The 16,313-nt window shown below is 35.5% G+C and overlaps 1 protein-coding gene across 1 annotated transcript in view; it reads right to left on the bottom strand.

The window, feature by feature from the left end:
• LOC142343197 (uncharacterized) overlaps positions 1–16,313 on the bottom strand; it is an 88,020-nt gene that overhangs the window by 60,016 nt on the left and 11,691 nt on the right. Inside the window, exon 6 of the mRNA XM_075394925.1 lies at positions 10,511–10,795. Within this exon, the coding sequence (XP_075251040.1) occupies positions 10,511–10,795 (285 nt within the window). The remainder of the gene's footprint in view (positions 1–10,510; positions 10,796–16,313) is intronic.

The following is a 16,313-nucleotide window of genomic DNA, read 5'->3' as shown; positions in this document are numbered from 1 at the left end:
GAACCGTCGATCTCCGGATTAACAGCCAGTCGCCTTAACCACTCGGCTGTCGGACCATACAATCTGTTTTCTTACAATCAATTTTGTTTTAGGAACAGATTCTGTTTCTGAATAACCGCAATTTAGGTCACGCAGAAAGCGTGAAATCAAGCGCGAAAAAGCCATTTAAGCAGTGACGAGACAGAATGTTCTAGAACAAATGTAAAACGAAAATGAAGCGTCAGACGACGAAACAAAAAAAAAACCAAGAGCACCGCAATATAGCTACGCTCAGCTTACAGCTTCGCAGCTATAAAAAACGACTATTTATTGCTCTCAAACTACAATTGACGGAAACACTTTCAAAGGGGCGTAGGCTACAGAAACTTTTATGATGCATAACTTCAGAAAAAGTAGCGATTCGAACTCGCAAATACCAGATGAGCATCGTGGACATTAACCACTAAGCTACATGGGCTATGCAATTTTACCACTCACAATCGGTTTTATTCGAGCTTCAAACTTAATTTGAATGCTCGCAATTAAAATCAATCTGAAAACAAAAAGTCAAGCGGGGAAAGGCCAGGTATCGAAAAGCCACTGTGCAACTTCAATCGAAGTAACGTTTCAAAAGGAAGTCTAGCCAACATTTTGCTTAAAAAGAAACATTAACAATAATTGCTTGGAAGTTCGATCGAGAGCCATCAATAAGCAAACAGTTTAATTTACCGATTTGATCAAGCCTTATTACAACAATAATCCGGAGATTAACATTCATGACCAACAAAAATCAAAGGAATTGGTACGAAAACAAGCAACATTGGTTGCGATATTGATATAACAGACTACGAGGACAGCAAACATTTACCACGATAGTCCTCATCTCAAATATTGAACTCGTGTCCATTTATTGAATAACCATCTCATGAGAGTGACACATCCCATAGATTGATTATTAATACCCGGGTTATAGAGCTAATATATGGGAATCTAAAAAAACAGTCTCTAATGCAACGGTTTATAACCACCTGGTGTCAAGAATTCCACTTGTAAAGAATTTCACTAGACAGTGCATGACAAACTCCTATGCATATCCGTATAAAATCAGAAAACAATGCATATAACAGCTGCTCTATTGAAAAAATATGCCTTGAGGACATAAAAGCTCAATCAATATTCACCTGATAAAAATCAGGTACTACATATTGGCTCTCGTGTTCTTCCTACAGTCCGTGGTCATTCTTCTTCCGTATCAATGGCAGTAGCGAGGAGGCGATGTTTAAGGGATGTTAATTGCAACCACATTTTCAAATTTTCTATACGTTAACAGTTAAATACCCCGCCGTATGACACAGAAAATTTAATTTATGATAAGCACATTTTAAATTTTTTTCACTCCCTAAGAACTTTTACTTGCCTTTTAAAATGCAGCGGTATTGAATCTAATCCCATTCCACTGTCACTTGGGTAAAATTTCCAATAAAAAATAGCTCAACAACCCATAAAGTTTCATTCAAGTTAACTGCCACATCTTAGTCAATAAACGAGGAAGACCCCAGCAACTTCAAAGACGGATAATATTTTTGCTTTCATTGAAACATATTTTTTGTAACATAGACAGCAAGTTCAACGCAATGTTTTGATAGGACCGAAATGCAGGAACGTTTAAAGGTGGTGGTTTAATGTTATTTTTACAAAATAAACAGAAGACCTTATTTTCGTCAAAAACAGGAAATTGAAAAGCTTTGGATTGAAATCAGTGTCTTGAGCAAAAACGTTCATCCATTATTGTTAAATCTTTCAAATAATTCTGGAAAAACGAAAACACAAATTCCTCAAGGAGATGACATATCAAATAAACAATGAATAATTCAGAAAGCAAAAATTGACACTACTATGTGACTACAATATAAATTACTTGAATTTTAGTAAGGAAAAAGACAAAATCGACCGAATAATTTTAGCTTAGGATTTTCTGAAACCGATTGGATGTGATGTACACATAATCAAAAAAATGCATATTTGTACAATTTTTCGCAACAATTAATGTTTTTCACAAACATGCTCGCTCAAAAACACTATTTGTAAGGACGGAAAATTAAAACCAAAATTTCAACCAAAACTTCAACCAAAATTGCATAATGATCAATTTAAAAAAACAAATACGAGTATTGCAATGAATACACTATATCAAGATCTACCACAATTGACATTGCTGAGGCTACAACTTTTAAGCATCAAATACATGAGTTCAACAAGGGATTGCAACATTGTGCCCAAAGTCATTCAAGATGAGGATATAATCATATTAACTAACAAGAGACCTGAAACAGCTATATAAAATCTTGAACGGTCATTGAACAACTATCTAAGAACAACGAAAACAACCAACGAATGCTTAACGACTCGAAAACTGAACTCATTACTTCAAAAATTCAAAACTGCAAAGACAAAAAAAACAACTTAATCGGTAAATTTTAAATTGAAAAAGCTATTCATGTCGAACGTATTATGCATACATTGATTCCCTATTGTTTTTAAGGGTAAGAAGGTAGAGCGTAAAAAGGAGTCCGGTATAAAAACACTAAAAAGCATGTAATCTAATACCAAGGCAAACACGTCTACAGCTAAATGCTTAAGTTATAAATGATTAACACCAATCGTCTTTTTGAAACAGGTATTAAAAATAATTGTATATCACTGGAGAAACAATTGAGCTGGGCTGTAAAAACCTGTTAAAAACCAATTAAAAAAAACAACTCGTCAAACAAAGAAAAGAAAAATCAAGTTCTTCCAAACAAGTTATTCCTGGAACACGAACGGTTGCATTATTTCCTGAAGTTTACAAATCAAATACCAAATTTACAATCAACTACCAAAAATGCACCTATCAATGTACGACTTACGCCATAACCAACCTAAAAAAATATTATTTTCAAGCGTATAAAAAAAGAATTTATTTCTTGGACATGATTGAATACATACAGCTATTAGATATATTTATCATGACACAAGTGGACTTGCACGGAATCTTGTTGATTCTCTATTGCAGCAATCCCCATATTTAACTCAGAAACATTTCAACATTTTCAATTTTACTACATTTCAAACATATAATTTACTAGCTCTTGGTTGTTAATAAGGTAAGAATCCTTTAACTTATGGTATATATTTTTTAGTTCATCACGTGTACTTTTTTCTACGTTTTCAGGTAGAAGATTTATTTCCCTGAGCTTATTATACAGTTTAGCAGCACGATATTTGATAGAAAATTTCTCAAGTTTTCTCTTGCAGCAAGGTATATTGAGTAATCTTAGCTCGGATTGCCTCGTATTCCTCCTTATTTTTATTAAATTGGAACATTTCGTTAAAATAACTCTCAGAATGAAAATTGCAAACAGATTCAAGAACAAATTTAAGGAGCTTGTATATATGTAGCTCGTCGACTGAGAGAAATCCATGTTTAAGAAACAAATCACTGCAACTGTCTGATTTTCGTCGAAAGTCGATATAAGCTTTAACACTTTTTTCTGCAACATAAACAATGATAGTGAAGAAGAGTAGCTGCAGCAACCATATACAAGAACGCCATATCGAATAATGGGAATTACGTTGCTCAAATAATAGCTTATGAGTTGCAATCTAGGAAAAAAATGTCTCATTTTTGATACAATTCCACATTGCTTGCTTAGTTTTTTCTTTACATGCTCAATATGGCTAATAAAGGAAAGCTTTGCATCAATTCTCACACCAAGAAACTTGCACATAGAGTGAGATTGGACAACTTGATCATCAAACAGATATTCACTTGCATCTATTATGGTACCCGCAACCAGCATTTTCATTAAAATAGTCTTTTCAAGTTTAAGTACCAGTTTTTTTGATTTCAACCAGTTATTTATCTTCGCAAGTTCGAGACTAATTTCTGCACGGCTGTTTCCTATGGATGTAATATTAGTGTCATCGGCAAACAGCAGGACATTAAGATTGCAATTTTGAGGGAGATCGTTAATATAAATTAGAAAGAGTAGAGGGCCCGGAATTGAACCTTGTGGTACCCCACAGTTTGAAAATTATATGCTTTTATAAGTATATGATGCAGTATATGTTTTTGAAAACATTATTAAGGTACTCGGCCCTTATCTCTACAAAAACATCAGACCATAACCGTCTAACTTCGGGCGAATTGTCCTCAAACAAGCTTTCGGGGCAAAGAAATGGGGGTGTTGGGTTAAGCAGGGTGAGGGAGAACAGTGGGGGAGGGGTGAGTGTGGGTGTCAAAATCGTAAGATTAAAAACCGTCCTTCAAAAAATTTTCTCTGAAAAATAGAGTTGTTGAGTTGCATACTTAGAGACTAATAATGAGTAAGGCTCTAAAAGAGCTGCTCAGCCACTTAAAGCCATCGGGCTTGACCTTTTCATTTTGTTTTTGAGGACAAAAAGTTAACAACCTGAGACGAAAAACGGTCAAGCAAAAAATCGCATTAAAAAGACAGCAGGAACAATATAATAGTTGTACCTTAGTCTAATAGCAAGTGAAAATGTTCTCTTATCAATTTATTTATCCAAATTCGGATACGGCGATGTACGGCAAGGTAAAAACAAAGATGTGTAAACTTTCATAATGTGGATTGTTAATTTCTGTTAAGTAAAATTGCGTTAGGCACTTGATCTACACTAGTCATTGAAGTTTACATAAAACTTTATACGAAACTCTACCTTTAATTTCTAAGTTAAAGGTGTAAAAAAACTCCAGTTTTTACTCCTTTAACTTTTAAGAACAAAGAGCAGTTTACCTAAAAATTTAACAAGAGCCTGTATATCTTGAGGAGCTGCATAAACCGTTGCAATTCAGGTCATCGTTTCTAAAGCGTACATTGTTCGCAGTTACATTTTGCGGAAAAGATCCTCACAAAGTGGAAAACAAACGGAGGCCGTCAAAAGCTCTCGGAAGCACAATTTTAGCAAAAAAAGAAGCAATAATACTAAAAGTAAGAAATGGGGGGTCTACCGCACAGATTTAGGAACCCTACCACTCAGTCTCAAACTCTAGCCGATATTTTCATACCCCCATTTATCACTAATACTATTATCAGTGATTAAGGTAAGAAAAGGACAAAAGAGAGCAAAACTGGAACTTCAATCAAAATGTACTGGAACTTCAATCAAAATTTTTAAGATGTCACAAACAGTATACCTAAAAACTATTAGACTGCCAATGATGTGTTCATGAGTGTGATAATTTGATAGAGCAATATCTAGAGAATTTTAGTCCAGACAGATTTGCAAGAAAGCAGAAACCTCCACCGTAACATCAAATTAAAAATTGATGAAAAAATCATTATTGATGACTTTACCACAGCTATCAATTTCTTGTACCATTTCAATAAATTTCAGTCATTCATCGTGCTACTATTTATCTGCTCAATTGAGGCCTATCTTATTGAAGCGACACCATTGATTAATCAACTAGAGCGCCTTATTATCTCCAAAAACCTCAAGAAAAATTACGTTTGAGTTTACTTTTTAAGTTAAAATTAAATTAGTGCAACTTTTGGATGCTTGATCTATTTTTCTAAAAAAGTGGAAGAACTATTAAAGGCCCTTCGCTGCCTACAGAGAGGTCTTCAGATGCTCATAAAAATAACGTGACGAGATCAGCAGTTTTAATTTGTAGCTCAGAGTTTGACAATAACTCTCAGCTCTGAAAATTGATTTTGGTAAAATTATACTTATGGCATAAGACCACATAAAATAAATTCCAATTAAATTAACCGTATGCCGTTACAGACTACAGTTACTAATAACTGACAGAGTAGTCTTTGGTAAAAATCAGTCGTTTTAATGGAAAACTACAACCTTAGCAAGACGTCTCACAAGGATCGAAAAAAATTAAACTATTTTAAACCAAAACTACTGCAGGAAATTTACCGAGATAGCACAAACAAGATTTACTTTCAAACGTTAATTTTGTGTCAACCAACTTATACAAAGACCAAAACTTTTCGATGAAAAGTGACCGCCTAGCAACAGGTTATTTTCATGCAAAGAATTTCCACCAAAACATTACCGGCAAATCGCCGCCGTTGACCGACCCGCTTAACGCACATTGGGATTGAAACAGAAAAAGAAAAAAAATAGGAGATAGAAATTGACCGAAATTTTCAGTGTCAAAGTGTTCTTTTTTGATGTGTAAATTCTGCATATTCTGTCAAATTCTGAAATTACACTTAATTCGGCTTCTTAACTGAAGGGTATCCAGCATAATACTAACGCCAGCTAGCAGTCACTTTAATGAACTTCGATAACCTAAAGCATTACGACTTAATGAACGCGCTTAATATGTTTCTCCCGTTCCTTTTGATTTTGCACTTTTGACTCTTTAAAATCCATTCAGTTGGAACAGCGAGTGAAGTAAGTCAGAAGTCTAGCGTGAAAATCTCAAAACTTAAGTAAAACAAAAACGTGAATAAAAGAAAACATAGCCGGCAGATTGCCGGAATAGCTGCGAAAGAATACACCTGTGTGCCATATAATAGAGATAGAAACAGATGCAGATCTAAATTGAAAAAAAATCGACGCCGCTCAAAAAACTAGGTAAAAAACATTCAGCGATAAATTAATAAAGCTTGTTAAAAATCATTCCGCAGACGCCTCTTATTGGGGACCTTAACTGCACAAATGAGTTCCTTTGACCTTAAACAAATTCAAACTAAACTTAAGTTTTAAAGTTCAAAAGTTATTTTATTGAGTGAGGTAAGCCACGTATGATCAAAATCTAATCACGCAAATAACCTAAAAACTTTTGCTAAAGCTAGTGAGAAATGACGTCACACGCGCAAATGCCGTTAGTGAGAGGAAGAAGTCATTCAGAAAATTTGACTTTTTCAGCGTTGCTGTGTGAACAAATGTAAAACGAAAGAGCGTCAGACGACGAAACAAAAAAACCAAGAGCACCGCAATACAGCTTCGCTCAGCTTACAGCTTCACGGCTATAAAAACGAATTAAAGAAAGGAAAGCGCCTAAATAATAGCCGTTGAGGCTGACAGTGGCTATAAAAAAACGTAATACATAGCAGGCAGATTGTCGGAAAATAGCCTCCGTTGACCCCGCACACCGACGTTGGGATTGCAACCGTTAGAAGAAAACACAGAAAAATTACTTATTTTTTCTAAGTGTCAAAAAGTGTTCCATTTTCTTCGCAGTTTCATTAGATTCAATAAATATGGTGAAATCAGAAACATGGTTAATTGAAGGACAATAAGCTCAATACTAATACCATTTTTTAACTCTAAAAATCATACTCTCAGCAGTATACTCTAAGGAACTCTGATAACTCAATGCACTAAGTCTTTAAACATTACCTTTTAGTGACCGGGTTTTATTGGTTTATCCCGTTTCTTTTTATTTTGCTTTTTGAACTTGACAGCAATTGAGTGAAGTTTTTGCCTGAATTGTAGCCATTTGGAGGCTACCGGCGGATATTAATTTTATCAACCAATGAAATAAATATTCGCCACAAAAGCATACAACAAACAAGAGTAATGCAGGCCAATAAAATAAATTGAAAAAGATAGTTAAGCAGCTCCAACTGAATAGACAATGTTTCTAGACTCTGATTTGAAAAAAAAGGATAAGAACACATGCACCAATTAAAAGCAATATAAAAAAATGGGAAGCCACCACTTACAATAGCCCATTATTTAGTCTAGAAGGTCACAAAAACAGCTAAGGTGGCTTCAAATGGCTCATTAGAGCTAATTATATACTATTATAAACATAGCCGGCAAACTGCCGGAAAATGGCCGTCGTTGACGGGATTGATGCATATCGGGATTGAAACGGAAAAAAAAGAAAAACAAAGTGACCGATTTTTTTCGCTTTTTCGTCAAAAAGTGTTCTAATTTGGCGTGCAGTTTCAGTTTCTAAAACTATACTCAATTCAGCTTCTAAACTGAAAGCTAATAAACTTAATACCAATGTCAAACAGCAAAAACTTTGTTGAACTTTGATTACCTAAATCTCAATGACTTAATGACCGGGCTTTATAGGTTTATACAGTCTATTTTGATTTCGCTCTTTTGACTTTGGAAGTATTCATCACATTGCGCAATTCAACGCCTGAAAGAAATTAAAATCCATTCAGTTGAAACAGTGAGTGCAATAAGCCAGAAGTCAAACGTGAAAATCGTGACTTATGCAAAACGAAAAATGTGATCAAAAGGTGAATCAAAACGCAAATTTAAAAAATGAGAGCGCCTAAATAATAGCCGTTGAGAGACGACGTCGGCTATTAATCACTAATTAAATTTAAGAAATGACGCGCTCTTTTATTTTGACTTTTAGTAGCGAACTGCCGCCACTTGAGTTCATCTGCTTAACAGTCTGTCTGCGAGAGAAACTTAGGCAAAACGTAAAAGTCAATGGCGCAAAAGTTACTAGAAAATTCAAATCGGTCAAGCAAAAAATTTTGCTTTAAAAGATCAACACGTTTACAATAATTGCTTCAAATTTCGTTCGAGAGCAATTAATCATGAAGCATCACTTGCAAGGGCACTACGGTCATTGACACCACACTATTTAATCTTAATGCGAATTAAACTGAACATAGTTTCCATGGAAGAAAAAAAAGAAATCGATCAAATGCAAATACAAGTACAAACATGACTGACTAACGTCGGAAGAATTGCTCTCGAATGACCGGCAAGCAGTTGGCTTGGTCAGTAGATAGCCAAAGTTTAGTGAAGCTAACTTTGGCTTGATTTGACCATGCAACTTTTAGTTTTCTAGCCTTGTAAGCAAATAAATCAAATAAACTGATATTTTAAAAATTTGCAAAATATTGCAAATTCAAAAAAGCTTCCAAATTTCTCAGTGAAAAAATGTTTCAAACTATTTGTCTTTGAAGTTATGTCAAGTAACCCATCTACAAGACTTCAAAAGCTTCGTTGGCCAGTAATGATATTTAAACTCAGAAAAGGACAAAAAATATTCAAAAATTTTGAAAACAATCGCAAATGTCAACAAGATCTTGCTAAAATTAAAGATATTAAAATCTTCAAAATCATTTCGTTGTCTCAAGAGACTATCCAGTATCCCTATTTCAAGCTTTAAATAGTTTCACTGGCTCAAAAAGATTCATAAAACTTGAACATGATAATAACTTTCCAAAAATTTGAAAGAAAAAATAATTTTTATCAAAAAATTGCTAAATCTTGAGTCACTAAATATTGATAACTATTCCATTACCCCTAGAAACTCTGCGACAGCTTATCACTAAACCCTTGGAGGAGGTCCCTAGGACCCTGTTGCGAAAAAAATGATAAAGAAAGTCAAAAGATTCAAAAATTTGGAAAATTGCAAATATTTTTTAAAAATTGCTGATATAAAAACTTGATAAACATTCCATTACATCTAAAAGCCAAGCAACAACCTATAATCAAACCTAGAGGAAATAATGTGGCTCTTGAGTCTGGATAAACCTAAAAAATTATGAACTTTCAAAACTTGAACAAAAAATTGCAAGTTTTATAAAAAAGAAAGTGCTAAAATTTGTGATAAAAAGTTAAAAACTAATCCATGGCCAAATAAAATTTCCAGTAACTTAAATTTCCAGTAAGGGCAATAGTGGGGAGGGGGAGGGGTCAACAGTGGGGGTGTCTTCGTCTCTAAGAACCACCCTTCACACCATACGTATAAGTCTCCAAAACAGTTTGAGCTGAAACAGAGCTGAAAGTCTCTAAGAGCACTTAATGCCCGCTGGTAGCTACCTTTTTATCCCGTATTTGAGGTTGAAAAGTCATATGCGTCAGACTAAAAATTGGTCAAGCGAAAAATTGCATAAAAAAGACCGACAGTACTAATATAATTGCTACAAACTTCCTTTGAGAGCAATTAAAAAGTAGAAAACAATATCTTGCGGTAAATTCAAATCCTTCTTTTAATAACAATGGAAGCCAATCTGACCGTTACTCTGCAAAACAAAGAAGCGACGTAAATAGACTAAGCTATCCTCTCTCTAAATTTCAATATTCTTTTGGCCCAAAAAATTAAGAGCAACATTTTATGCAATTAAGAGCAAGTTTTCTTAACTACAGAACAGCTTGTTATGTCTTCAGTTGTACGTGAATAAAGGTTTTGTGTCTTTTTAGGTGTAGCAAAAGAACTTTAACTACAAAAAAAGTTAATTTTAGACTAACAAGTTTTTAGAAAGCCACCATTTATTTACCAATTGGAATCTGCCTTGGTGTTACTTGAAATGAAATACCATCTCATTTACTTTTTGAACGGTGAATCATTACTTTGTTTCATTAAAAACTGCTTAATTTGTATTTGACTGGTTGCTAGCATGAATTGTTTTTCTTTGGTTTCATTAATATTATCGCACTATCATAATTTAACGGATATCCCGCCAATAACTGTTGTCTCGACTGATATTTCAATTTATCTCATAATTTAGGCGTCATAATACAAGTCATTCGTTTACAAGTAACACAAACACAAAGTAGGTGTGCACCAAGCAACACTAACCTTTCGCTGTAGCTTTTCCTTTCTTGCTCTTTTCTTTCCCAGCACCTGCTTTGTCTTTCTTCCCAGCTGGCTTCTTCCCACCTTCCTTCGCTTTCCCTTTTGACTGAGGATCTTCATTTGACCTCTCTTGATTTTTCTTAAAATCGGATCTTTTCTCTTCTGTAGTTTCCTTTCCGTTCTCATTAATCAACGGGCTACTTTTCCCAACGTCAGGCGAGATTGACTCTTTCGGATCATTGTCAGCTCCTTCCTTTGCTTCCATGGGGTCTGCTGCCTTTTTGTCACCTGAAATCAGATACTTTATTCTCAGCATTAAGCCTTCATTGTCGTTTTTAACCCACTTATTGGGGGAGGAACTACATGCTCAACTGGTTTCTTTGTTCAGTCAAAATTGACCGATCGATATATTTATCGAAGAGAGTTGCGAAGAGTATGATTAAAAAGCCCATCAAGCGTAATGTAATTTTTTCCCGTCCTTCTTTTCGAGGAGTTACCAGAGTTTTAAGTTAATATAAAATACTCGATGATTTTCACTATTTTGGTTGACTTCTTTTTGTACCTTTCTGTTCAACTTTGTTTTATTTTGCGTGTTCAATGATGATAAAGCTTTCATTGTTTAACGATGTAGGGTTGTTCGGTTTGATAACTTTTTCAAAATACTATGGTCGCCTTTTTTCTGATACTTTACATCTTTTCATAAAAGCCAATACCAATCAGACATTTTAGCTAAAACGGAAACTAAATACTTAGAGCACTGCCCTAAGTTGAATCTCTTATATCTACTAGCAAAACAAGTTTTGAGTTTTTGCTAACCACAGTCAATTTAACGTATTTTAATTCATTTTGTGAGTAATTTTCTATCAACTTTTGTGCCACAAAAATTACTAATATCAGCTGCCAAGTGATAGGAAGTAATTATTGAAGTCACCATAACTGTACAATCAAGAGTATTTGGATTAGATTGGGTGCTGTATTTTTTTCAGAATTCTTCAAATTCTATCGACTTTTTGATGTGTGAGAGATGAAATTTGAATGCGGATTCAAATCACGAGCGACAGTCTAATATACCAAATTTTTAAAACACTTTTTGAAATGAAGCACAATTTTTTAGTTTTTGTCGATTTTTCCACTTGCTAATTTTTCAAATTGGCTTCCATTTTTGCTGTAGTTCACTAGAATGCTCACGAACCCTACTAAGGTTTATTAATGTGTTCCAATGTTGCTTATATGCTGTTGTTGGAACCGATCAATGAGCCGTTACTGGTTATGATGACTGACATCGTTTTCATTAGAAGAAAATTTTGAGTTTTGCCCGTAAATTTTGTGTCATTTTGTTGTCCTCACATAGATTCTCGTAATTGGCAGGTTCTCTTGACTTTCTAATGAAGGTAACGTCACCTAAAAGAATCTACCTTAAGATTTCAGATGCTGTGGTTTTCACGGCAATAACATTGTGTATTCGTAAAGGTTTCGAGTTTTGCAGTACCTGTTCTTCTTTTCTTTTTGTAGTCCTAACTTTTAGTCCAAACAGTTTTTACTTGAGTTCTAAACAGGAGTTTGTCAACACAAGCTAAGATGTCAGTTGATAGCTCAAGGCTTTATATCATTAAAGTTTTCATAAAAGATTATTAATTTTTCAGTTTTGTCTCGATCTGGCGATCCTTTTGACCTGAAACTTGATCTGAGTAATAAAAGGTTCCACATGTTTTTAACCCAAAGGAAATCAAAATTTCTTTAGAGGTTTTTGAGTTTCGCGCCAAATTGTTATTTTTTGTCTTCAAAAACTTTAAAACTTAAAAAAATAAACAGTTTATCATTGCCCTACAATGTGGTAATTTGTACTGAATAAGAATTTTTTTGTTTATTTCCAATGATAATAACTGGGAGATCGTTTCACAGCTTAGAGGATTTGTTGAATTTTTCTTATATTTTTAATACATCCCATGATGTTTTCTTTATCAATTTGACGATAAATGGAATTAGGAAACAATATTTATTGCCTTCTCACTCTAAGTTCAAATGGTATTAAATGATTGACGGTTTTGATATATGTTTACCTGTTCTCTTAGATTTGACAAAAACAAGTTTCAAAACATTTGACATTTTTGCCAAACGACCCATTTCTTGTTGCATTCATTTGTCTTCTGTTTTTCAGCAAATGTGGTGCGTGATTTTCGACACGACGCGTTTTTTGATCTTCGTTGACATGATGCAACTGGTTGCAATAATTTTATCGGTTTGTGTTTTCCAAAAAGGAGTCACCATTTTTTGTACTGCTTTTATTTCTGCCTGTCTAGCCATTAGTGTATAAAAATTTCTGGTTCGTAATTCCGTACCTGTGTAGTTAAATTTTCTAAATTAAAACCTCGTATTCCTCCATATAATCCTTCCGGTGGCCATTACTACTGAGCATGCGTGTGATCAGTTCTTACTGTTGGAGCTGAGCTCGCTAAGCTTGCGTAGGCGGGAAAATAGAAACAAAACACTTTCTGTTGTCCTAGTCATTTAATAGTTATAGTTCTAGTTCTAGTAACAGTTTGTCACGTGATAAAAAAAAGAAAAAGGGGGAAATAACAAAAGCAACATACAGAACTCAACGTAGTAGCCGCAGAAAACGGCTGAAAGTATAACTCAGCAAAATATTGCAAAACAAATTGTCTTGAGCAGTAAATAACGTGTTACTGTGTCTTGAACTAAAAATATTCATGAGCAGTAAATTGTTACTGTGTCTTGTATTCAAAATATTATTCTTGAGCAGTAAATTCTGCTATTTTGTCTTGCATCAACGAATTATTGGAGCTGAAATTCAACTGTTACAACCCCAACTTCTGGTATTCTCAACTTGTGAGTACAAACAGCAAAAGCCAACTTAAGTTTAAATTTAAATATTTTTGCACAAACAGGTCTTAGACATATATCTTTGTCTTTGATTTGTTTTTTCTATCGGATTGAACTGGTATACATAAAGAGATCCCGTATTGTGTGATCTTTAGCAATCCGGTTCAAATTGATAGTTGAAAAAACTAAGATCAGCGAATAGTTACGAACTAAAATAATTAATGCAACGGTAAGTACAGCAGAACGGATATACAGTTACAAAAGCAAAATGCATAAACGAAGTATCCGGACAGATTTTGTAAGCACTCAGAACGAACTGGGCGGTGTAAAACATTCTTTGTGAAACACAAGGCGAGCAGCCGTTACATTTGGTCCGCCGACCCGGACAGTGGAAAAAACTGCTGTTCAACCCAACAGTCGAAGTGACAAAGTCATCGACGAACGAGAACAAAACCCAACGAGCAATTCAACAACGCCAAGCCAATTAGGCAAAGCAAAGAGGAACGTTGAAAAGGGAAACTCAATTAAAACAAACAAACAAAGGAGCTGTAGAGTTTCAAGCTGCAGTCCCGAAGTACACAAGAAGTGACTCCGTCACAAAGTCAAAGCGTTTTGGATCGAAAGAGTAGTTTTGGATCGAAAGAGTATATTTGAACGTTTTGGATCGAAAGAGTATATTTGAAAGTATATTTGAGTAGTTACCGTATATCCACGGAGAAACAAACATGAAATATCAACAGAATCAAACTGTTCAATTGACAAGCGATGCAGAACCAACTGCCGCTAAGAATTCACAGTCTGTTGTATGAGTTTCTCAACGAACTGTTGAAAATGAAAACCCAAAAAAGAACAATGATTCAAAGGCCTCCTCTGATAAACGAGCTAAAAAGGCAGAAAAACTTGCGGCTTTAGAGAAAGACTTTGCAGCAAAAATGAGGTTGAAGAAAATTAAATTCGAATTGAAAAGGAAAGAGCTTGAAATGGAGATGCAACTTTTTGAAGAAGATTCACTGAAACTGGAATACGAGAAAAAAGCTCTTGACGCAAGAGCATCAGATTCTGATGATAGTGCAGCCCCTAGTATTCGACGTAGATCACCATTCAATTGGAAAACCCCGAAGAACAAAGACATTTCCGGTTGGCTTGCTAACTCGGATAAATTCTCCAACTTGCACAATTATAGTTTCGAGCGTGCGAAAACCAGGATCGACAACAATTATCCCAGGGTAAGCTTCAATCACGAAGGTGTACTTAAGTCACGGTCACCAAGTGGAGAGCGTGCCAGCGCAACCCGGGAACAAGACAAGTTTAAGCGCAATAAACCAAGCAGTAGTAAGCTACCTAAGTTAAAGTTGAGTTCTTTCGACGGAAACCCCCTAGAGTGGCCGGAGTGGTCGAATATGTTCAAAGCAACGGTTCGCCATCGCGATATACCCGACTCAGAGAAAATGAGCCACTTGAAAACTTTGTTGACAAGTAAAGCAAAGTCAGCTATATCAGGAATGGGCTATTCGGGAGAGATCTACGATCAAGCGTGGGAACTTCTGGGACTTCTCGACCTTACCTAATTGTCGACGCTCAGCTTAACATATTGCGCAACCAACAACCAATTCGAATGCACGACTCAACGGCTATAATTAATTACTCAATAACAATCAGCAACCTAGTTAATGTACTAAAGCAATACAATTATGAGGGCGACCTGCGTTCAAGTTCAACACTGCAAGTGGCAATTGAAAAACTGCCCCCAAACACAAAAGAAAAGTGGTTCTTCTTCGTTGACGAGTGTCAGGAAGATAGACCCGATCTCACTCTCCTTTAAAAGTGGTTAGCTCGAATGGCTTTTGTCCACGAAGGAATGCCATCAACCAAAAGGGAACGAAAGGAAGATGATCAACAAAACGCTAACAAGGAAAAAACGATTCTCAAAATTGTCAAATATTAGTGCGATTTTGAATGCAAACGAAACGAAGCAAATGCAAAACAACAACTGTCCACTAGCGGATGGCACTCATAAAATATGGAACTGTCCAATATTTAAGAGTATGAATGTCACCGATCGCTATGCGGCAGTGAGAAAAGAACGCTTATGTTATGGATGTCTGCGGAAAGGGCATGCAATCAAAGATTGAAAAGTCCACCTGTGAGGTATAAACGGATGTACCAAAAACCACAACAGACTGCTACACTCCGAAAACCAAATAGACGAGGGTAGGCACGCAGTTAATGTAAGCGCAGCAACAATCAACCAGAGTAACCAAGTTACTAGTTTTCTTCAAATAGTTCCGGTATCGGTTCAGAGCGGTGGCAACAGGTTGACTACTTACGCTTTCCTCGATAGTGGGTCACCAGTATCATTCATCGATCAAAGTGTCAAGAACCAACTACAAGCCAAAGGCACGGATGTTACCTTGAACATAGCTGGCATACATGGGACGCAAGATTGAGGACAGAGAAGGTTCCTATCACAATAAAGGGACTACATTCAAAGGTGCATTCGATTGAAGCGTTTGCACACCCATCAATCTCGTTGGGAAACACGACATATGATTACAAGGAAATGAAGAACAACTTCAGACACCTGAATGTTCTCACTAACAGAACATTCAACCTGATGGAAGTAGGCATCATACTTGGACATGATGCCTACGAAATTCAACGTCCATTGGACTATAAGATTGGAGCACGAAGTGAGCCTTTTGCCGTCTTAGCAGAATTATGATGGGTAGTCAGTGGTCCCATGACAGGCAAGAAAAGTCAAAATGTTTGTCATTTCGCCTTCACAGAAGATGTGAAAGTGGCAGAAAATATCCAATCATGGTGGGACATACAAACTTATGCTTCCAAAATAAATATTCTAAGTCAATCAAAGAAAGAGCAACAAGCTCAAAAGTTTCTAGAGAGCACAACAAAGTTTACAGGCGAGCGGTACGAAGTAGGCATGCTCTGGAATGAACCAGAACTC

The sequence above is a fragment of the Convolutriloba macropyga genome, chromosome 7 (genome assembly GCF_964194025.1).
Source record: "Convolutriloba macropyga chromosome 7, txConMacr16.3, whole genome shotgun sequence".
NCBI classification, from domain to species: Eukaryota; Metazoa; Xenacoelomorpha; order Acoela; family Convolutidae; genus Convolutriloba; species Convolutriloba macropyga.
Note: the sequence above shows the minus strand (reverse complement) of the source record. Positions and strands in the feature narration are given on the sequence as shown.